The 23,834-nt window shown below is 34.3% G+C and overlaps 3 protein-coding genes and 1 long non-coding RNA gene across 4 annotated transcripts; 2 read left to right on the top strand and 2 right to left on the bottom strand.

Moving 5' to 3' along the window:
* Nucleotides 1-688: 688 nt before the first annotated feature.
* On the bottom strand, nucleotides 689-11,450 carry LOC133189743 (inactive serine/threonine-protein kinase 19-like). The gene is made up of 8 exons (XM_061325143.1): nucleotides 11,312-11,450; nucleotides 9,810-9,943; nucleotides 9,426-9,577; nucleotides 9,176-9,317; nucleotides 8,947-9,043; nucleotides 8,717-8,873; nucleotides 5,231-5,319; nucleotides 689-1,255 (listed from the first exon to the last, which is right to left on the bottom strand). The coding sequence occupies exons 2-8, from the start codon at nucleotides 9,931-9,933 to the stop codon at nucleotides 1,210-1,212; spliced, it is 807 nt and encodes a 268-aa protein (XP_061181127.1). The 5' UTR covers nucleotides 9,934-9,943; nucleotides 11,312-11,450; the 3' UTR covers nucleotides 689-1,209.
* LOC133189742 (uncharacterized) lies at nucleotides 6,588-7,200 on the top strand. Its single transcript, XR_009721515.1, has 2 exons — nucleotides 6,588-6,637; nucleotides 6,971-7,200. It is a non-coding gene; the product is annotated as an uncharacterized LOC133189742 (long non-coding RNA).
* Nucleotides 11,451-11,619: 169 nt separating the features above from the next.
* Nucleotides 11,620-17,675, top strand: LOC133189566 (decapping and exoribonuclease protein-like). Its single transcript, XM_061324938.1, has 7 exons — nucleotides 11,620-12,054; nucleotides 13,216-13,442; nucleotides 14,214-14,309; nucleotides 16,322-16,436; nucleotides 16,568-16,703; nucleotides 16,835-16,929; nucleotides 17,112-17,675. Exons 1-7 carry the CDS (start codon nucleotides 11,645-11,647, stop codon nucleotides 17,218-17,220), a joined length of 1,188 nt encoding a protein of 395 aa, XP_061180922.1. The 5' UTR covers nucleotides 11,620-11,644; the 3' UTR covers nucleotides 17,221-17,675.
* LOC133189564 (ZZ-type zinc finger-containing protein 3-like) lies at nucleotides 17,461-19,142 on the bottom strand. The gene has a single exon (XM_061324936.1). The coding sequence runs from the start codon at nucleotides 19,140-19,142 to the stop codon at nucleotides 17,724-17,726; it is 1,419 nt and encodes a 472-aa protein (XP_061180920.1). The 3' UTR covers nucleotides 17,461-17,723.
* Nucleotides 19,143-23,834: the final 4,692 nt, after the last annotated feature.

Here is a 23,834-nt window from a genome sequence, read left to right as displayed (position 1 = left end):
ATTTTTTTTTTTTAAAAAGTGAAAAATATATTTTTGAATATGAGGCAGAATATTGTGGCTGTATAAATGTAAGAATATTTCTTAGTCTCCTTTAATGTATGATAGCTATAACATAAATATAGATTTAATACCAACAGTACCTGAGGTAGAATCCTAAAGGTCAAATGACAAAGGACTTACAATGATAAGTATATTGCATAATAAAAGAATCTGCATCATCCAAAATATATAAAATTTCATAGACGTCATAATCTTCATTGTTTTGCAAACTAAAACATGTTAAGATATTAAGAAATGTTATAGGGTTCAATTCTAAGAGAGACAGGCTTCCTTTCAACGTAATCAAGAAACATAAACCACAATCTCTACGGAGACTGTTGCTCAACTGGTTAGAATGTGTAATGATCAGAGAATAACTATGTCTTTGTTAATCTTTTCTAAAAAGTGATTCCATGTCAATATAAATATACAGAGAAATAATGTCTGTCCAAAGTTAATATTTATATAAAGTTTTCTTTCTTTTCAAATAAAAGAAGGAACATTTTTATTCTGCTACAGTTATCGTCAAGATCAGAGAAATACCACAGACATTATTCTCAAATAAATCATGAAAGTCATCAAAAAATTAACAGATCAGAAACACATACATATATTAAACAGGTTATTTTAGAAAACATTACCAATGCATAAGCTCGTCTCTTAAATAGAATGAAAAATATTTTGTCTGATGAAAAATAAATTACCCCACACTAATCATTCACACATATTCACTTCACATATGAACAAACTGAGCCACAGTCCTCCAGGTCTGATTCACTTTAATTGGAAATGCTCATTAACAATACTCTCATTAACAAAATCAACATGTACAGAAAGACAATGGGTAAAATAAATAATATTGACCTAAAAATCTGTAATATCATCAATGTCCTGATTGCTCTTTTCTTTTAGATTCAGCTGTTTGTGCTAAACCTGCCACTAATTTCTGTGTTTATCATGGCAGTGTTGATGTTGTACAACAGATGGCACTGGAAATCCTACAGGAGCAATTGTTAGAGGAGATTCCCGAAGGACTAGGAAATCCTACAGGAGCAACTGTTAGAGGAGATTCCTGTAGGACTAGGAAATCCTACAGGAGCAAGTTAGAGAAGATTCCTGTAGGACTAGGGAATCCTACAGGAGCAACTGTTAGAGGAGATTCCTGTAGGACTATGAGTCCTTGAGACGAAGTAATTGTCCTGAGGTTGTCTGAATGCTAAAAAACAGAAACAGAATGAAATCAGACAATTGAAGTGCTGAAATCAACTGATCATTATCATAGTTACTTTGTCCTTTGTCAGTGAAAGCCTGGTGACTGCAGAATTTAGATTTAGATGTCCAAAACTCTTGTTTTCCAGAAGTTGTTTTTGTATATTCAAACTTTTACCGGTATTAAATATATTAAAAAATATATTAAAAATTAAAAAATATTAAAAAACGATTGTACATAAAAGTTGAAGTTTGATGGGAATCTGATCATTTTCTTTTTTTTGACTGAATTAATATCATGACCCTTTAAAGGCAAAACAATTGATAAAAATACATTGCTCTAAATCAAACTTTTTTAAAACATTGGATTAAAATTGTAGGCTTATAACAGGCACTTGTTTTCTATAATAATTTACTTCATTATCACTTTGACATATCCATGGCATTTGAGATATCAGTATTCAGGACACTGAATTTTAACTGTACTGCATTTTAGGTAATTGTAAGAACAAAGTATACTAAACTGTAGATTGATATTTAACACACACATAAATACCCTAACTCTATTAAGTACAATATAATAGTACATTTCAATTACAGATACAGTTATAAATAGAAATCTGTTATATTTGCTACTCATGATTAAGGGTTGCTTATACATGTACAAACCCACATCAAAATCATTATCACCTATTCAACTGTAAATGATGGAAAAATGATACCATTATCTGATAGGCTCCATTAAATGTAAAAAATAATTTTTTTCTTCATTTTTTATATACCTTTTATAGAAAGATTCAAGTCTGTGTAAATATCAAGCAATGTTAAGTAAAACTAGAGGTATTGTGAGCACTGAGCTCACAAAATGATACCTCCACTCCAATATGAGTATAAAGGCAAAGTGCATTTCTTGGCAGTATGTAAATGAGATTTTGTGAACCATTGAATTTCACTCAGGGGTTTAGGTGGAGTTGCGTTAACAAATTGAGTATTTCCTTTATCAAGTATAATGGCAGTGTTCATGTTTTGCTATGGGAAACCCAAATTTCTGCCCGATCAAAACATTAAATGGAAGGTGCAAAATGGCACTATATAATAAAGATTCCGTAATAGTCTCATTAAATTCTATTCAGTGGTATATGTTAAGATGCAGATAAGAGATGAGTAACCTCCAATATTATAGAAAGAATGGCACTTTTGCTATGGGAAACTCCAAATATCTGTCCAATAGAAACATAAAATAGGAGGTGCACAATGGAACAATGTAATAAAGATTCTATGAAAGTCTCATTAAATTTTATTCAGTGGTATAGGATAGGATTACAGATAAGAGAATGGATACCCCTAAGTGTTATGGACATAGTGAACCTCCCCCCCCCCCCTTTCACTATAAACCAGCTTTTCAAGTGGGTATATAAAAAACACTGAATTAGAAATTTTTGAAGTCTAAGGGATACAACTTCATAAACATAGGTAATCAGAGAATACAGAGCTCACCTCAACAAATGTTGTCTTTAAGTAAGGCAAAGTCCCACACTAAACTAATAATCTAGGAGTGTGCATCCCTAGATGCAACATTTATGCAATTTTGGTCTGATAGGGCTTGCAGTTACTTTAGAATAGACTTATCTGAAAACTTAAAACTAGTCTCTCATCCAGAAAATGTAAGTCATATCCAGCATCCGAAGCAAGTTTTGAGATTGTTCGTCCCTTGATGATGCATCATCCATGCAAGTTTGGTTCAGATAGGCCTTATAGTTACTTGGAAATGAGATCTGCTCCAAAAACTTTAACCTGGTTACTCATCCGGAAAATGTAGGTCAGATCCAGCATCCGAAGCAAGTCCAGTAGTGTGAATCCTTAGATGTATCATCCATGCAAGTTTGGTCAATATAGGGTTTATAGTTACTTGGAAATGACATCTGCTCCAAAAACTTTAACCTGGTTACTCATCCGGAAAATGTAAGTCAAATCCAGCATCCGAAGCAAGTCCAGTAGTGTGCATCCTTAGATGTATCATCCATGCAAGTTTAGTCAATATAGGGCTTATAGTTATTTGGAAATGACATCTGCTCCAAAAACTTTAACCTGGTCACTCATCCCAAAAATTTAGGTCAGATTCAGCATCCGAAGCAAGTCCAGTAGTGTGCATCCTTAGATGTTTCATCCATGCAAGTTTGGTCAATATAGGGCTTATAGTTACTTGGAAATGAGATCTGCTCCAAAAACCTTAACCTGGTCACTCATCTGAAAAATATAGGTCAGATCCAGCATCCGAAGCAAGTCCAGTAGTGTGCATCCTTAGATGTACTGTATCATCCATGCAAGTTTGGTCAATATAGGGTTTATAGTTAATTGGAAATGAGATCTACTCCAAAAACTTTAACCTAGTCACTCATCCGGAAAATGTAGGTCAGATCCAGCATCCGAAGCAAGTTCAGTAGTGTGCATCCTTAGATGTATCATCCATGCAAGTTTGGTCAATATAGGGCTTATAGTTACTTGTAAATGAGACCTGCTCCAAAAACTTTAACCTGCTCCAAAAACATTAACCTGGTCATTCTTTAGCTGAAATTGCAGCATCTGAAACCTTGACTGGTACAATAAAACACACTAGAAGCATCCTCCATGCATCTCTGACTAATATAGGCCATAGAAGTACTTGAAAAGAAAACTGCTCCAAAACCTTAACCTGGGACACCGACACTGATGCCGACGCCGAGGGTATTACATAAGCTCCCCCAACTTCGTTGAAGTGAGCTAAAAATGGATCAATGAAACTCAAATTCAATCTGTAAGTCAGATATACCAAAAACAGCTTATTATCTACAAACAATGCCCAAAAAAGTCCAGAAAACTACAACGGAATGACAGACAGAAAGGAGTAAAACTTTATGACTTGGCCATTTTATGGCGAGGGCAAAAAAAGATTTTTTCCAATACATATTCTCAAAAGTTTGATTCTCTATTGTAGCCCCATCCCATCTCCAGGGCTATTTTAAACGATTGTTTCCGATATATTCCCATGTTTAACTTTGATCTCCTGTTGTGGCCTTACCCTACCCACTGGGGTCATGATTTGAACAAATTTGCATTTATATTATGAAGAAGAAAACAATGTGAAAAGTTAACAGACAGATAGACAGCTAGAAGAAGACAGACACATTTCGATAAGACAAGCTCACATGAGCGCTTGGCTCACAGCGGCTCATGATTAATGAGCCACAATTCTAATTTGAGTCACAATGACCCTGCTCTTCTTTAGAAGATTTTGAAGTTTTTTCCCCCTTTGTATTCCTATGAACAATTTTGACCCCATATTGTAATCCCATCCTAACCCCATAACTTGACTAGAAGCTTGAATCTACATAACTTGGGAATGTTTGCACAATTACATGATTTAGTGTGATATACAACTTCTTACTTTTTTTTTAAATTTCCAAAATACCAATGTAAAACTTTGATCCCCTATTGTCCTCCTACCCTGCACCCTCGGAACAATGACTTGATGTTAGAAAGTTTTCCATTTTTTCCTGCCAGGTGGTTCATGAGAAGATGTTTAAAGATCTCTTCCTAAATACAGTAAATGTATATTCCTGCATAAAACTTTGATCCTCTCTTGTAGCCCTATCCTACCTGCATAATTTATAATCTTCATGGTATGATCTTCATTATGTCAGAAACTTTTATATAAGTTTCATCTTTTCTGGTTCTTGAGATTTTTAAATGAATCCACCCTATTTCTGCCTTTTCTTGATTATCCAGTCTTAGATGGGGACATGGCCTTCATTTGTCCCTTACCTAAGGATGTTTTGTGCGAAGTTTGGTTGAAATTGGCCCAGTGGCTCTTAAGATAGTCAAATTATGTGTGATGCATGGACAGACAGAAGGACACCAAACAATGTGATCAGAAAACCTCATTTGAGCTTACAGCTCAGGTGAGCTGAAAATAAAATACATACATGTACGTATAGAGACTTACCATTTTATGAGATCAGCACCAATTACTTCATGCATGTGATACTGAAGTCCCAGCTTGCAAATCTTAGGCCATTTTCTTTGTTCCAATTCCTGTATTTATTAACAAGCTTTCTCTTTAAATACATATAATTAATTATCAATCAGTAAAAACTAAACCAGAGGTCTCTGACAAGACTGATGCTCTACTTGTTTGTACTTCTGTACAATAGTGGAAGAGAAATGTTACACCTCTACTTGTAACAACTTCTTTTAGTTTTACATTTGTACATGGATATGTATCCTAATGGTTTCTAAACTTGTCCTTAGTTATACATGTGTATTGAAATAAAAAAAAAAAAAGATGTGTTTGAGAAACACTGATGCCCCTGCATGGGAGCTCATTGCAAATCTAGAAGTTTTTCTTAAGTAGGTCAAACTCCAAGGTCATGAGGTAAAAAAGAAAGATCTCATCATAAGGAATACAAATGTAAAATATAAAAGCCCTAGCACCAACCATTCAGAAGTTATGACCAAGGCTTAAGTTCTCCTTCAGAAGTAGGTCAAACTTTAAGATCAAGAGATCAAAAAATAAAGGTACCCAAAGAAAGATTCTACAAGGAATAAACATGTGAAAGCCAAAGTGATGGCCAAAGTTTAAGTTTCTCAAAAGTATCTCAAACTCTTAGGTCAAGAGGTCAAGTCAAAAATAATGGTCAACAGAGACAGATCTAGTCAAAAGGAGTAAACATGTGAAATAGGAAAGACCTTGCACCAACTGATCAAAAGTTATGGGCAAGGTTAAAGTTTTTGCAGACAAACAGATTAACAGACAGACAGACCAAAAAGTACTGTAAACATACATAAAGGTACAAAATTACTCAAACTTTAGTGCAATCTTCCCCAACAACTAATGAGTGTAATCATGAATTAAGGCATTTGGAGCAAAATGTCTATGAGTATTTGTTTAAAGTGACACTGTGACTGACAAACGGGAAAATTGACAACAGCAGAATTTTTGCATGACACATGCAAATTTTGTTCAGTTCTTGAAGATATTAGGTTTCAGAAAATTACAGGTTTCAGAACCTAAAAAATCTAATTTAATGGAGAAAAATAAGAGTAAAAAAATCTTGGTATAACCCATCACAAAAATATTGCTTCACGTCTTCCTCCTTATTGTACACATGCGCTGAAGAGTTGAAGAATTTACCATGGTTTCAATTCCATAGATAAATGTCGGATGACTGAGAATTTTGATACAATCTTTAACAAGAGGCCCATGGGCCACATCGCTTACCTGAGTAACTTTGGCCATGCTGTTCTTTACCAGATTTCCCCCTTGTAATACTTATTGTGGCCCCGCCCTACCCCCCAGGGTCATGATTTTAACAATTTAGAATCTTCACTACCCAAGGATGCTTCCGCATAAGTTTCAGCTTTTCTGGCCCAGTTGTTCTTGAGAAGAAGATTTTTAAAGATTTTTCTTACATATTTCAATGTAAAACTTGGATTCCCTATTGTGGCCCCGCCCTACCCCAAGGGGTCATGATTTTTACAATTTAGAATCTACACTATCCCAGGATGCTTCCACATAGGTTTCAGCTTTTCTGGCCCAGTGGTTCTTGAGAAGAAGATTTTTAAAGATTTTTCTTACATATTTCAATGTAAAATTTGGATTCCCTATTGTGGCCCTGCCCTACCCCCTGGGGACATGACTTTTACAATTTAGAATCTACACTATACCAGGATGCTTCCACATAAGTTTCAGCTTTTCTGGCCCAGTGGTTCTTGAGAAGAAGATTTTTAAAGATTTTTCCTATATATTTCAATGTAAAATTTGGATTCCCTATTGTGGCCCCGCCCTACCCCCGGGGGTCATGATTTTAACAATTTAGAATCTACACTATACCAGGATGCTTCCACATAAGTTTCAGCTTTTCTGGCCCAGTGGTTCTTGAGAAGAAGATTTTTAAAGATTTTTCCTATATATTTCAATGTAAAATTTGGATTCCCTATTGTGGCCCCGTCCTACCCCCGGGGGTCATGATTTTAACAATTTAGAATCTACACTATACCAGGATGCTTCCACATAAGTTTCAGCTTTTCTGGCCCAGTGGTTCTTGAGAAGAAGATTTTTAAAGATTTTTCCTATATATTTCAATGTAAAATTTGGATTCCCTATTGTGGCCCCGCCCTACCCCCGGGGGTCATGATTTTAACAATTTTGAATCTACACTATACCAGGATGCTTCCACATAAGTTTCAGCTTTTCTGGCCCAGTGGTTCTTGAGAAGATTTTTAAAGATTTTTCCTATATATTTCAATGTAAAATTTGGATTCCCTATTGTGGCCCCGTCCTACCCCCGGGGGTCATGATTTTAACAATTTAGAATCTACACTATCCCAGGATGCTTCCACATAAGTTTCAGTTTTTCTGGCCCAGTGGTTCTTGAGAAGAAGATTTTTAAAGATTTTTCCTATATATTTCAATGTAAAACTTGGATTCCCTATTGTGGCCCCGCCCTACCCCCGGCGGTCATGATTTTTACAATTTAGAATTTACACTACCCCAGGATGCTTCCACGTAAGTTTCAGCTTTTTTGGCCCAGTGGTTCTTGAGAAGAAGATTTTTTAATGACCCCACCCTTTTTTTGTCTTTTCTTGATTATCTCCCCTTGTAAGGGGACTTGGCCCTTTATTTCAACAATTTAAACTCCCCTTTACCCAAGGATACCTTGTACCAAGTTTGGTTAAAATTGGCCCAGTGGTTCTTGAGAAGAAGTTGAAAATGTGAAAAGTTTACAGACGGACGGACGGACGACGGACAACGGGTGATCAGAAAAGCTCACTTGAGCTTTCAGCTCAGGTGAGCTAAAAAAGATTATCATAACTTATTCCTTACTTCTGCTTGCCCCAATTCAATGTTGTTTACAAGTTTCAAGCTAAAAATAAAGGACGCATGACCTTGACATTGTTGACATTGACGATAAAAACAAAGCGATAGATACAACACTTGTTTTTCCGGCACTTATATTTTGCAGCTTTTTTTTCTTGCTTTACAGTGCAGTTGAGTTGTCAAAACTTCGCTATATTCATATTTCACAGAAATCTTTTGTTTTGTGATACAATTTTCTTAAAAGAAACACATGGTTTTGACTCATTATGCAACTTTAAATCATATATTTGGTGTACTTGAATTAGTGGACAAGACTAATAATGTAGGTTACAAATGTCACCTTTATAATTTTATTTATAAGTGAATTTGGATTGCATCCTCTGTAAATGTTGTCCGTGTTCACATTAATAGCTGTTCACATCATTCACTTCCAACTTACACAAAATATAATTGTACTTGTAAAATCCAAAATTTCTCGGCCTAATACAGCCAATAATGTACTTTGTTGTTTAATGATTCAATTACATGTACTTATATGTTACTGTTCAGTTTGAAATTTCGATATCTTGGTCTTACGATTTGAAGGACCGCCCAGTATTTGCTTTTCCTTACCGTTTGAAGAATCTCTCGGTATTTGCATTTTCTTATCATTGTCAGAATGGCCTTTCTTCCTCGTAGAAAACACTTCATAAAGACTCCCGCATTAGGTAAAGCAATCCACCAGTTCCCTACATCCCTCACTGTGAGGACAGAGGCTTTCACCAGCTGCCTGGAATTAAGATAGTTTACAGTTATTTACCTGAATGTTTCTGTAATACTAGAACAATTTCACAACCTCTTACGTAATTTCTGAGTCTGTGAAGTTGAATTCATTCATCAAAGTGTCTTTGTTGATGCAGACATCTGTATATTTCTTTATGACAGTATTCACAAATTTATCTGCAAAAGTCATATTGATATACACGTATCTCATAATTCATGAAAACAACTTTTTTTTTTCTCATACAACTCATCATTATTAACCAGTTAACTTCTATTGGAGTTTGTAATAATACAGTCTGAACTTCTTACTACAAGTATTTTTGCTGATGGAGAGTTCTTTCATCACGCTGATCACATGATCTTGATACGCCTCAGTGAACACAATACAGTAGTCATCTAACTCAGCACCAAGCTTGAACAACTTAATCTCATTGGCTTGTTTTAAATCATCCTAAAAAAACACTTTGACTGGAGTTTTTGGTAGCTGTAATCTAAAATCTAACTAATTTTCAACACGTTTTACATCACTTGAGCTTAGTCTAGCTTGAGTAAGTCTTACTATTTGTTTATCGACAGCTGTTTTGTCCTTCAGTAAGCTGTATAGTTGATGTTTCACTATCACTACTGGTAATCTTCCTTCAAACTTATCTAAGGGAAATAACTGTTGAAGATGGAGGAGTGACACTTTGGTGTCCGAGGGTATCTCTGCCGCTAAAACAAAAGTTGAAATGAAATGTTTAATTTCCTAAGTAACAAATGTTTGACAATATCAATATTCATTGAAATGAAATGTTTAATTTCCTAAGTAACAAATGTTTGACAATATCAATATTCAAACTAAAATTTCTGTACAATGCTTGAAGCCATATTCAACTTTAAAAATACAGTAAATAATAAATTGCCAGATTCTGTGTGTTCCTGATAAAAGACAGTATTTTGTTACTGGAGAATGAAGTTCCATTCACTCCATCGTTGAACTCAGGTGTGTCTTTGGCAGAAGAAATTGAAGCAGTGCAGATTCTTTTTCTGGACTTATACAGATCATTAACCATGGACCTTTTGGACATGATTTAAACTCTACAAAATATAGAATTTAAAGAATTCTTTTTTCATTCCCAACTAAGTTAATACTTCATTATGACTTGCTATATTTTTAACAACACAAGCAAACTAATGCAGCTAACAATGCCAAGTGCCACTCAAGCTGCAGCTCTATAGCTCCTTTGATAAGAGGGATAACTCTGTCTGCATTAAAGACTGTTTAACTTACATAAAACATAATGGCAATAACTGTCCAATTTATCCTTGCAGGATATTCTGATCAGAAGTTAATTGCATTCAAGTTTAATATTAGATTTCTTTCTAACAATCATTATCATTAAATAAAAAAAATTCTAAATGTGAACTGAGGGATTATGAACCTTCTATGCTTTTGTACACTGAAGAGGATGTTTATCTTTTTTCAGTGATTGAAACATTTTAGAAAGAACAAGTTTCATGCAGTTTTTGATCTCTCTAGACTTTCCGTGTAATTGTGGAATGCCTCTATATTTAACATAGTTAAAAATCCTCACTTCTGTTGCTTTCAGTTTTAATGCTAGGTATCAAGGACATTTTGGTAAACTCATGTTTTATAAGGCAAGTTCAAATCGACAGACGATTAGAGGGCTTTATTCAATCAGTTTTTAAGCTAGATCTCACCCAACATTGGTAGGAAAAGTGTAGATATAGATTAAAATCGAGCGTGAACCGAGGCACCCCCTGAAATCGAAGATGTCAACTGTCATAAGCTCACTGTTTTTATGTACAGTAATATGATATATTTAGAACATGTTAACATCAGGGATTTTTTATTTTTATTTTAATAAGTGTATTTAGACACACCTAGAAAAACAAATAATACAAAAATACACCCTGCTGAAACCAAGCGGCTATCACTTAAATCACTTGCTTTATACAACCCCAAAAACTTTTGAACTTTGAGTACACAGTCCCTCAAGGAGATGCAATTTGATGAGTGACTTTTTTTCATGCATTGGTTTCAGAACAGTCCAAAGCTGAACACTTTCATTGTATCAAAGTTCAACTTTTTTTACCTGCTGAAAAACTGCACATTTAAGAAAAAATATGACAAAATAGCTCAATCAAGCTTTTTTGAAGAGCTAAATAAAATGAAACTATATAGTTAGCTCAAGCTATATAGCTAAATCAAGATATTGTGCCAGACCAAATTATAATATAAAATTGGGTTCAAGAAAGAAACATAGGCTTTACCAGCTTAATTTTGTATTTTAAAAATAAATGTCTACTAAACTATAAAATAATGTTATATACAGTAGATATATTTTTATTTACAAACTAGGCTGTTGCCTATAGGAAGAAATTGCGATAGTCTGAAAAAACAGAGGCCCAAAACGTTTAAGGCTGAAACAAGGTTAGACGCACTTGCACCTGGCTGATTTCTACTGGACTTCGAAGTTAAATAAACACAACCTGCTCCGGTTGAAAGTTCTGACTGGAAAACTTAACTTTCGGTACCCCGTTTGTTCATTTAAAATAGTGAATGTAAATGTCTGCAAAATGAATTATTTTTCCAAACTCTGTTATGGAAGCTTCCATACTTTAGGAACGGAAAAAAAGATAACCAGGAATTTTATTGGCCAATAATCCACTTCCGTTAATGTACTTTCATTTTCCACACGTGTAAACAAGAAAAAAAGTGGCAGGGATATGTTTGGTGTATGACATGTAGGGTATTCTTTTTTTTCTGTCGTCAAAATGAAACGTTCATATGGAGAAATAGACGATGATCCTATCTGTGGAGACATCAAAAATAAATATCAAAGAAGATACCAAACTCTCACCTCTTTACAAACAAGACCAAGCAGTTTGTTCAAAGGAACTGGCAATTTTCCATTTTTTAGACAGCCGACAGAAATAGGTTGTTTGTCTCTAGACATAAAAAGGAATTTCCACAATAACAGAAGTCAGTTGAAATACTATATACAACCAAAAGATATTCAGAGTGTTAAATTTGATTTAAGAAAAGGATATCATAATTTCATAGAAAAAGATGAAAATTCAGAAGAGTATATAAATGATATTCTGAAGTGGATTTGTTGTAACAGAGAAAAGTTTTTGTTAGAAGATGAGAAGAAAAAGTCGGACAAAGAGAAAGGGAAGATCAGGTGAGCTTGCTCAAGTATTAAAGGATGACTAGTTGGAATAGATAATTCCAACTAGTCATCCTTTAATACTTGATAGTGTCTCGGAACAAGCCCTCAACCCAGTTAGAATGTTCCATGTAGTTGCACGTAGCAAAACAGAGCAGATCCACTATGGCACGATTTTTGATAAATGCAAAAGGTGCTGCACTGAAATTAATTATTCAATTAATCATATCCAACCTTTCTGAGCTTGCATATACTCATAATATATATACATGTACCCAAGAAAATAATCCATTTAAAGTAAAAATTGATGCATATTTCTAAAAAACAAATTTCCTTGATTTAAATTTACATGCCTTGTTGATGTTTGAAACTCTCTGAATTATTTGTAGTTTACACATGAATAAGAATTATCTAATTCTGTTTCTGTGCTGCATTGCCAACACAAAGAAAGTATTTCCTCACTAAACCAAGTCTGTAGGACAATATCATTGTATTGATAAGAATATTCTATAGAGGATAACAACTTTTTCTCCCCCCCCCCCCCAAAAAAAAAACCTTATGAGAAATATGTTTAACATATAGCCTTTCTGGTACTTCAGTGACATATCTAGGCATACTCCTGTATGCTCCTATATACCCAAGCATCCACAATGTTTTCAAATAAATGGATACAGAAGAAGAAATTTTAATTGGAAGCAACATTAAAACACTGAAGTAGATATTACATGATGAGAAAAAAATCTGTGTTACAATAATCAAAGACATAGAAAACAAATTAGACTCTGACATTATCATGATTATAGTAGGATTAATTCGTGTAATGTGCTGGACCCTGCAAAATTACAAAGTACTCTTTGTTGTTTTGGTTTTTTTTTTTTTTTCAATTAAAAAAGTTAATAAGCTATTGTGTATGAGTGTAAGATTTGATAAGTTTAAAACAATACACAGTGATACATAATTGATTAACAAATTTAAAGTAAAATGAGCAAGAGAGGTGAATAAAAATGCATCTTGTAAACCTCTACAATCCATCAGATTCTGGGACCTTTGCCCTCCTCATACTGTTGAATGTTAACATATCTAAATAATGTTTCATTTGAAATGAGCATGGTTAATTTGAATTTGGAAGATTTAAAACTTTAGTTTTCATGTCATGTTTCTACTTATAATTTACAGGAATATTCATACTGATTTTGTTTGTTGGAGGGGACTTCTGACAAAGTTGCTCTGCACTCCTTATGAAAACAGGGATGGTTGGCTTATAGCTGTTACTCGGTACAAAGATACATTTTACATGTGTGAATTTGATACAGAAAGCCGAAAGCGACAGAAGGAAGAAATGTCAGACAGGCAAAGGGAAATGTCTTATTGGGGCTGGAAATTTGAACAGTATGTTACTTCAGGTATGTTTTATGTCAGACTACCTGTCAGACAGAGTCAAGAACTTGTACCTAAAATACATGGAACTTATAACTGTAGATTTATGCCTGCATTGAAATGAATAAGCACATCTAGAGTTATATGAACTTGATACATGGGCACATTATCTTAATAATTTGCTACTGAAAATCACAGATCAGTACTTCTGCAAATTATTTGTAGACACCAAGTATATTTATACCCCTGCTTGAAAAAGCGGGGGGTGTATAGTGATGGTGATGTCCATCTGTCTGTCTGTACATCCATCCGTTTCACTTTGGGGTACCCATCTCTTATCCACAACTCCTCTTATACCACTGAATGAAATTTAATGAGCCTTTCACAGAATCTTTGTTACATAGTGCCATTGTGCACCTCCTATTTTACTTTTTGTTCAGACACATATTTTAAGTTTACAGTGGTAAAATATAGACACTTTCATTCTTTCTATAATGTTGAGGGGTACCCATCTCTTATTCGCAACTCCTCTTATACCAGTCCACTGAATGAAATTTAATGAGACTTTCACAGAATCTTTGTTACATAGTGCCATTGTGCACCTCCTATCTTACTTTTTGTTCCGACACTAATTTCTGGTCTCCCGTAGCAAAACATGGACTTTGCCATTATAATCACATGGGAGGTTGGGGGGGGGGGTATCATTTTGTGAGCTCAGTGCTCACAGTACCTCTAGTTTTCTTAGAAATTCTATGTTTGCTAGGAGGTACTGTTATTTACTTGCTTTTCTACTACAGATAAACCAGATGGCATTCCAAACACAGGAGAACCAGTCAATAATTGTGAAGCATACTGTACAGTGGTCAGATCAAGACTAGAGAAGCACTCACTATGTAAGGAACTTAGGGATTTCAGTATCATACTTTAGAGTAGCACTCACTGTGTAAGGAACTTAGGGATTTCAGTATCACACTTTAGAGAAGTACTCAGTGTGTAAGGAACTTAGGGATTTCAGTATCATACTTTAGAGAAGTACTCAATGTGTAAGGAACTTCGGGATTTCAGTATCACACTTTAGAGAAGCACTCAATGTGTAAGGAACTTAGAGATTTCAGTATCATACTGTAGAGAAGCACTCAATGTGTAAGGAACTTAGGGATTTCAGTATCATACTGTAGAGAAGTACTCATTGTGTAAGGAACTTAGAGATTTCAGTATTATACTATAGAAAAGCACTCAATGTGTAAGGAACTTAGGGATTTCAGTATCACACTTTAGAGAAGTACTCACTATGTAAGGAACTTAGGGATTTCAGTATCACACTTTAGAGAAGCACTCAATGTGTAAGGAACTTAGGGATTTCAGTATCACACTTTAGAGAAGTACTCAATGTGTAAGGAACTTAGGGATTTCATTATCACACTTTAGAGAAATACTCAATGTGTAAGGAACTTAAGGATTTCAGTATCATACTTTAGAGAAGTACTCAATGTGTAAGGAACTTAGGGATTTCAGTATCACACTTTAGAGAAGTACTCAGTGTGCAAGGAACTTAGGGATTTCAGTATCACACTTTAGAGAAGTACTCAATGTGTAAGGAACTTAGGGATTTCATTATCACACTTTAGAGAAGCACTCAATGTGTAAGGAACTTAGGGATTTCAGTATCACACTTTAGAGAAGTACTCAATGTGTAAGGAACTTAGGGATTTCATTATCACACTTTAGAGAAGTACTCAATGTGTAAGGAACTTAGGGATTCCATTATCATATTACAGCCACTTAATGGGTTCTATGCCAAAACATGTAAATTCTGTCTTATTAAAATATGATTGTCAAATAGAGATCTATCTAGATATGTATATGATCTCCAATGGTTTGTAGTTGGATATGATTTTTTATTCAACAAGTTTTGTGTTTTTATCCCCAAGCCTTGGTGAAGGGATAAAAACACACAATGAATTACCGGTACATCTAACCACAAACCATGGGAGATTGTTTTTATCCTGTTTTACACATTGCTATTTCATGTTTTATACTGTTTTATATATGTAAATCCACAATATTTGACTTGATCAAATTTGCGCAAAAACCATTGTGATGTCACAACCGTGGATATGAAAATGATATCCTATGAGCTACTGTTGATTCCTAAATATAATAATATGCAAGGAGTTTATTATCATGTAATTTCGCAACAAGCAACACTGACGAAAGAAAAATCTTCACTTTGCTCTTGGTGATATACATGATAAATGTCTTAATAATCCACTCACACATATTTATGTTCTTGTAATTTGATGTCTACAAGTCATGTTAATCACCAATGTTATTCAGGAATTTACAGCATACCACTGTATAAAGGAGCAAATGTTAAATGATGTTATATAATGACCTATTGCCATCTGTTCTCCGACAAAGTAAAGCATGATTCATGAATTTCTGAATATTTTAAGCATTTTGGTATATACCAGCTAAGGACAAAGGGAAACAAAAACTGCTAATATCAAGATCATAGTCCAACTGGGGCCTAGGGGGATGGGGACAAAACCATCAAAATTCATGCCAATTTCCAAAATTTTCCTTTACTCTTTGACATCTATCAAGGAAACTGTTTGAATGAATATAATGAGCAGCTAGCCATCTACCAAGGTTTTGAAATTCATGTCCTCTGTGTCTAGGGGTGGGACTTGCATGTAGTTGGTCATCCATTGAAAATTTATAATATACCTTTGAAAATCTTTTTTAACAAAGCCAGCAAACCTTTTAAAAAGAATTCACATTGAAAAAATGCTTAAATATTCTGTTTTAACTTTAGGTAAAGGCAAACTAATAATAATGTGCAATCTTGTACTGTTTTTAGTTTTCATGATTTGTATGCATTTTTTCTTCTCTCTATATACAGTGTTCTCTGGGGAAGTTGATGCGATTGACCTTCAAGCAAAGGACTCCTGTAAATATGTAGAATTCAAAACAACAAGGCAGCTAGATAATTATAGACAAGAGAGGAACTTTATCAAGTAATGATTAGACTTGCATTACAATCTACAGTAGGATGATATTTATTTTGACAGCAGCATTAAAGTTACAGAGATAATGAAAAGGGGCATAACTCTTGAAACTTAGACTAACAATATTTAGGTTATTTAAGGTTTAAGTTAATAAAGTGGTGGGCCCAGAGTTTCCTTGTGGGTATTCCAACTATTGTCTGTGGTTATCGTGATGATGGTGGGGTGGTACATAGCCTTGAGAAAATGAAAATGCTGAAAATTCCTCATCAAGCCAAGGCAAGTAACTAATAAACAAAAAAATGTACAGACAAGTGGCAAATTTTATCTAAGTGTGCTCTTTACTCAAAGCATTCATGATCACAATAAAATGAATGTTCATCTGTATTTATTGTCTTCACTATTTGCAGGATGAACGTGATGGGTGGGATCCAGTGATTTGTTTCAATTTTCTGGACAAATTTCTTTCTCACGTGAAGAGAATCTGTGTTAAAGATGACCCCAGGTAAGTTATAATCATTAAAACTTAAAGTCATTCAAACTAGACATCATTAAAACTTATAGTCATTAAAATAAATCATGAAACTTTACTCTCAGATTGCACATGCATTTGAACATTTGACAGAGGATTTCCCTTTTTTTCTCCATAACATTCTGAATTTGGCCTGTCAATCTTTTGTGTTGTAGGACAGTTTACTTGTTTGAATGGACCCCTCCAGGGGAGATAACTTGTTCTGTTCAGGATCCTGGCTCCAGGTTTGAGTTTTTACCTCAGTGGTACACCGAAAATGGTTGAGACCCTGGTGAACAGTTGTGATCCTATAACACATGAGAGGCAGATTCCCACATCTGTACCAAGATATCCCCTTAATTCCAGCCATGTTTCATATTACCAGACTGTAGAAATCTACTCTTACAATCTTTTTATATCTTATAACACAGATTTATAAAAGCAAAATGGAAAAGTATAATTGAAAAAAAATTCAGGAACATTTCTGATGTTAAGATAGTATTAATATATTGTACTTGGTTTATATTTTGTGATAAAATATATGCACTGAGTATATCTAAGTAAATGGAAGTTACACTACACATATAACATATACATAAAGACATCTCACTTCATAAGTTCATACAAAACTATACCAATGCATGTACTATACATTACACACTGATTATTTACCTTTATTAGAGCCATCTGCTATTTAAAATATCTGTTGTTGCAATTAAATAAACTCTACTACAGACTGATTTATTTTTTTACCATTGTTATGTACAGCTATTGTTTGTGATTTTTGCCTATGTTGCAGGCATGTAATTTGGGTCTAAATAGTTATATCCCTCTGGCATGAAAGACTGTGTCCCATAATCACTATCAGCAGAGTCTTTTGTTACAGCTGTTGGATGGTGACTGGAGTTATGTGTCCCATAATCAGTGTAGTCCTTCGTTACAGCTGTTAGGCGGTGACTGGAGTTATGTTGTCCTACCTCAATGTTTCTATTGACACACTTTTCACAAAAATCCACACAGTCTTCTTGATCACAATCTTGGCAATGCCACCTTGTACCAATTATTGGGTCACAATTGCAACCATCACATTTGAAGCCAAAATGTTTTGTGGTCACTTCTCTCTTCACTTTCATTTTGTGGTGTTTTAGTTTTTTCAGTTGCATCAATTCTTCATACTCTGGTGTATTTCTCAGTTCAATAGGAATGAGTTCATCTTCGTCTGGATCTTCATCATTGTCTGAGTTATCAAATCCAGAACTCAGGAAGTTTTCTTTTGATTCATCACCACCATAGAAGGACTCTGAATTATTCTCATCATCTGACATATAAACTGGAGGTTCGTGGGATGTCAGGAATGTGGATGGTTGGTAGTAAAACTTCTGGAATCTTTGATGTCTATGTGAATGCTTTGGTCTGTGAAAAGCAATGTTTGGAAGTCTCCCAGGAATTGGGAGTCCTGCTTTGGCCAGCTTAATGAAGTACTTCTGCACACGGCTTGCCACTTGGATAGGTGTTCTGTTTCCAAGTGCATTTGCAATCTTTGCCCATCGTTTTGCTTCCACTTCTTCAGGAGGAAATTCTACCAAAAGTTCCTCTAATCTTTTCTGTTCCTCTGCTGTCCATAACTTGTTGAATGTTTCTGTCTTGTCTTCTCCTTTTACTCTACCTCTCACTAATGTCATATTACCCTCCACTTTCACGGAGTCATCCAAGCATTCTGGATTGCTTGGTCCCTCAACTAACTGCTTTCTTAATCGAGTCACATGTTTAGGAAATCCAAAACTGGAAAAGTCAACCGAGCTTGTGTATTTCTCCCAGTTGATTTCAGGGAGTTCTGCAATTTGCTGTGCTTTTGGTAAACCTAGATCTACACCATGCTGCAGCTTATTTACAAACTCAATTGGGCTTTTTAGAGCATCATCCATGCATTCATGCAGCTTCTCTATGTCTGCTATAGCTTGAATTCTTTGTGCCTCTAGTAAGGCTATCGTTTTCAACATTGTGTTATAATCGCTGTTTCCGCGAAACGCTAGATGGTCCGACTCGAAGTAATAAGATTCAATGTCCTCATCCTTCTCTTTGTCGTCCATCGGCTCTGATGTGGCGATCCCGGTCCAGGATGACGTGCTAGCAAAATTAGAATCGTCACTCATTGTTCCATCCATGCTCACGTCCTGTGATACAAAGTTACAGTCTGACATTTTCATTAGGGTTTGATAAAGTCAAAAAAAGTCCTGCAAAATGGAAACAGGAAAGTGAAAGTTCTTGACATGTGCGATAAGGTATGTATATTAGACGAAAAGGGTACGGAAATAGATAATTATTATTATTTTTTATTTATTTATTTATTTATTTGTAAATTATGAAGTTAAAACATTGAATTAAGAAAAGAAAGTATAAAATAACCTTTTCAAAAATGCGTAATAGGATAAAATTACCATATAATTCTTATAATTCGCTTCTTTTTATTTTTCCTGTATGATCGACAACTGTATGTCGATCCCGATTGTATTTGGAAAAAAATAAAATGATGTGATAATCGTCGTAAGCCATGGGTTTTGTCCATTCTATTTCCACAAACACGGGTTTTGGAAATAGAATGGACACGAAACCCATGGCTTGCGACGATAATGTATGTAGATACCTTTTTAAATTGACTAATTAAGAAATTAATAAAATAAACAAATAAATATTTTTTTTTCTTTATTCTTTAGTCTGTTTTGAATAAAGATTAAACTGAAATGTTAATAAAAATACCTTCTACTTTTTATTTTGGACATATCTTGTATTTTATTGAAGATAAGTTGGATTGGAAAGATTTACTTAATCCAACACAAAGATATTAGCCTAAAAAGATGTGCGTTGTGAAATGGGCTTGAAAGGGGGTAGAGTGCACGAAAAAGGGGGCAGAGAAAGTAGCAAAGGTTATTTAATTTTCTCTCATGGATAGATATAATTGGACAATATTGATATACCATGCGCGGATCTAGACGGGGAGAAAGGAGGGGGGGGGGGCGGACCACTGACCTTCAGTTTTGTAGGCAGGTAGCAAGCTGACAAAGAAATAAATTAAGGCTAAGTTAAATAAACCATAAGGTATAAAACTGTCGATCTTCATTCAAGTTATCTGACATAATGGGGGATAAGTCGTTAATTAATGCCGTGCGGTTTGCGAAAAAAACTGGCAGGCGTAGCCCCCCCCCCCCAACCACACACACACACAGTCCCTGTTCCTACTTAATTGCAAGGATTTTATCCTTAAATTGAGTTTTTCACTTCTGTATAATTAAGGTATACATTTTATGTTTAAAAAAAACCCAAAACAAAACAAAAAATGAAAAAGAATTGGTTACTATGCATGAACAGATAAAGAGAAAAAATCATGTACATGAGCTACATGGGGATTTTTTTTAAAATACGCTCCGATAAATGACCGATGTTGAAACTTTTCGCCCAAAAGAAAAAAGTTGACTGCACTGGTTTGGGGTGTTTCGGTCGCTTCTGTTGCTTTTATATCTTATAACCTAATTCAATTCTGTACATTTTTATTAAAGAATCCTGTCAATTTGGTATCAAATTTAAATGTTAAAATGATTTAAGACTGTGATTCTAAAGGCGGATCCAACATTTTGTTTGTATTATCCTAAAATCAAGGGAAAAACACCTCTTATTTGTTATAGAATTCGTCCGGACCCCCACCAGGGCTTTATCCTGGACCCGCTGGGGACAGTCTTCAATGCAGCCCCCAATCCCCCTGCCTTCTACTGCGCCCCCCCCCCCCCTCCGTTATGAAATTCCTGGATCCGCCGTTGGATTCAATAAAGTAATTGTATGCTTTTGTCTTTGCTGCTTTCCAAATATAGAGAATTTACACTTGAACATTAGGTATGCATGAGAGATGTAGCTAACAGTATAAGAAAGATTAGACTACATAAGCATGTTTTAAAAAAGGGATCGCTATTTCCCATAGTTATATCTGATGGTTAATTTGTTGACCCCCCCAGCCTCCTTAAACGGAGAACTGTCCTTTCTGACATATTTTATTTTATCAAATAAATTCTGCAATATGACTACTTAATGTAGTCATATTGCAGAATTTATTTGACAATATATTTGTTATTGATTTTCTGAGCAAATATGCCGTGAATAATAAAAAGAAGTTATTCTGTGCCTTTGTAGATTTCAAGCAAGCTTTTGATACGGTCTGGAGACATGGTCTATGGACTAAAATTTTACAAAGTGGAATTAATGGAAAATGTCTCAGATTTATTAGAAACATGTATAAGGGTATTAAATCAAAGGTACAAATAGGTCAACACTTATCAGATTTTTTTATGTGTAATGTCGGTGTAAGACAAGGGGAAAATTTATCACCTTTTTTATTTTCATTGTTCATTAATGACTTAGAGGATTATTTAACCAGAAATCAAATAAATGGCTTTACATGTCCTAGTCAACAAAAGCAAGATGACATGTTTGTCATGTTGAAACTATGTATACTTTTTTATGCTGATGATACGGTCTTAATGTCCGAATCTGCTTCTGATTTACAAAAGTCTCTTGATGTGTTTGCTGAATACTGTGATTTATGGAAACTCCGTGCTAACATAGCCAAAACAAAAGTCCTTATATTTTCTAAAGGTCCAATGGCAAAACGTAAATTTTTATATAATGGTGTGGCTATTGAAAATGTGAAAGAATTCTGTTACTTGGGTTTATTCCTGTCAAGAAGTGGAAAGTTTAATAATGCAAAAAAAAACATTTAGCAGAACAAGCTTCAAAAGCAATGTATGGAGTCTTACGTAAAATTCACTATTTTAATTTACCAATTATAATTGTCAGCTAGACTTGTTTGATAAAGTCATCAACCCAATTTTACTTTATTCTTGTGAAGTCTGGGGATATGAAAATTTAGACATAATAGAAAAAGTGCACTTAAAATTCCTGAAATTTATTCTTAATCTTAAATCTAGTATTTCAAATTGTATGGTGTATGGAGAAACAGGTAGATATCCACTGTCATTATTTATAAAATTAAAAATGGTTATGTACTGGGCAAAAATTTTAACAGCCCATGAAAGTAAGCTTACAAATGTGATTTATTCATATTTTTATAGGTGTTATATCGATGGGTCGTTTGTACATCCATGGATAAAATGTGTTCAAGATGTGCTTAATTCTTGTGGATTGTCTTATATATGGACAAGTCAAACATTTCATAGTTTTAACTGGCTTAAGTCAATTATTAAAGATACCCTAAAAATCAATTTGAACAAGAATGGAGAAGCATTGTTGATAGTTCACCCAAGTGTATTAATTATAGAATTTTTAAAACAAACTTTGGTTTCGAAAATTATCTGGTGAATTTACCGAAAGATTTAAGAGTTACACTTACAAAACTACGAACGTGTAATCATCATTTGCCAATTGAAACAGGTAGATGGAATAATATTGATAGAAATTTAAGAATATGTACCATTTGTGATTGTAAAACTATTGGTGATGAATTTCATTATGTTATGGAATGCAAGTTCTTTTCGAATGACAGAAAAATATTTCTCCAAAATAGATATTGTAAAAATCCTAACACTTTCAAATTTACTGAACTAATGAACACAAATAATGTAGAAATACAAAAATCATTGTCAAAATTTATTAAGAATATCTTCAAAACTGTCTGTCCTTCTTGAATCCTCCATATATATAACTGATTATATGTTTACTTTCTTTTCTTTTTTCTTTATATACTTGTCTATTTTTTGACCCTTGACTGTAATTTTTGTGTGTATATATGTGTATATGTTCCTCTTGTACCAGTGTTCTGGTTTTGAGTGAATAAAGAATTGAATTGAATAAAATAAAATATGTCAGAAAGGACAGAACAAAAGACAAACATGCGCTTACTATGTTGAAGTCAGTAAAAAGTGGACCGTCCTCATTATCGTACAGAGATTCAAGAAACTGTGATGACCCCGCCTTTTGAAAACAGATTCGTACTTCGTAAATGCTTACTTTTATTTAGTGCAGGTGTTTTTAGGGTCTGTAGGGGGCCGAAAAAAGGCCCTAATCCCAATGCTGAAAAGCAGATATTTTCCCCAATTTTTGCTTTGAAATTCCCAAACGATGAACAAATGTACATGTCAAAGCAAGGTAGCCTATCGCTCATTAATCTCCTTCACGGGTCCACAGATTACAATTTTTGCCTAGAAATTGTTAAGTAATTTTTTTTTTCAAATTGAAAGCCAATAGGAGTCCAGTTATATCTGCTTTATGCACTGCTTTGATCTTTTTCAGTACTTCTTTGTATAAATTGTTTTTCCCAATTCCATACAAATGTCGCTATTTTTTCCCAATTAGAAAGGCCCAGGCCCTTGCATTCTAGACCTTCAAAAACCCGTTTAATGTAATCGTGTAAAGTTAATTGTAGAATGGATGGTGACCATTCCTGCAATCAGAAGAAAAAATGCTTGTTTTGAAAGTTTATTTTGCCGCAAATTTTGCTTAAGGTAGTCCGATCCTCAGGTTCTGAAAATCAGCTTTTAAGTAACTGAAAATGCTCACAAAAATTCTCTGATTTCACATTCTAACGTGAATTTACCCATGGAATTTCTTCTAAGTTCATCATTATAGTTAATCATATTATATAGGGAAAATTATCAAATCTCAAATATATTTTCAGGAAATGCGAATAAAAACAACAGCTATGCATTTTCTAATTGAAAATTGATAAACAAATATAATTTAGGATAGAAAAATATAGGTATCCTGGCATTTGGAGAAAATTGCATCTTTTTTTATGCTTATACAGTATATTAGTTCTTCTTTTTACTTCAATTGTCATATAATACATAGTGTAAAAAGCTTGTGCTATTATTGCTAGACATCACATATCACATCTA

The sequence above is a fragment of the Saccostrea echinata genome, unplaced genomic scaffold (assembly GCF_033153115.1).
Source record: "Saccostrea echinata isolate AGI-Se365-2 ecotype Australia unplaced genomic scaffold, CSIRO_AGI_Sech_v1 ptg000019l, whole genome shotgun sequence".
Taxonomy (NCBI): domain Eukaryota; kingdom Metazoa; phylum Mollusca; class Bivalvia; order Ostreida; family Ostreidae; genus Saccostrea; species Saccostrea echinata.
The sequence above is the reverse complement of the archived record's forward strand: the minus strand, read 5'-3'. Positions and strand labels throughout refer to the sequence as shown.

Excerpts from the sequence above, each read along its gene's own strand:
- LOC133189743 (XM_061325143.1), bottom strand. The coding sequence starts at position 9,933 with ATGTCCAAAAGGTCCATGGTTAATGATCTGTATAAGTCCAGAAAAAGA. Across the intron at positions 9,578-9,809 it reads GAATGGAACTTCATTCTCCA|CGGCAGAGATACCCTCGGAC; the intron begins GTAACAAAATAC and ends CTTTTGTTTTAG. Across the intron at positions 8,874-8,946 it reads TTCACAGACTCAGAAATTAC|GCAGCTGGTGAAAGCCTCTG; the intron begins GTAAGAGGTTGT and ends TCTTAATTCCAG.
- LOC133189566 (XM_061324938.1), top strand. The coding sequence starts at position 11,645 with ATGAAACGTTCATATGGAGAAATAGACGATGATCCTATCTGTGGAGAC. Across the intron at positions 14,310-16,321 it reads ACTAGAGAAGCACTCACTAT|TGTTCTCTGGGGAAGTTGAT; the intron begins GTAAGGAACTTA and ends CTCTATATACAG. Across the intron at positions 16,437-16,567 it reads CAAGAGAGGAACTTTATCAA|GTTTAAGTTAATAAAGTGGT; the intron begins GTAATGATTAGA and ends AGGTTATTTAAG.
- LOC133189564 (XM_061324936.1), bottom strand. The coding sequence starts at position 19,142 with ATGAAAATGTCAGACTGTAACTTTGTATCACAGGACGTGAGCATGGAT.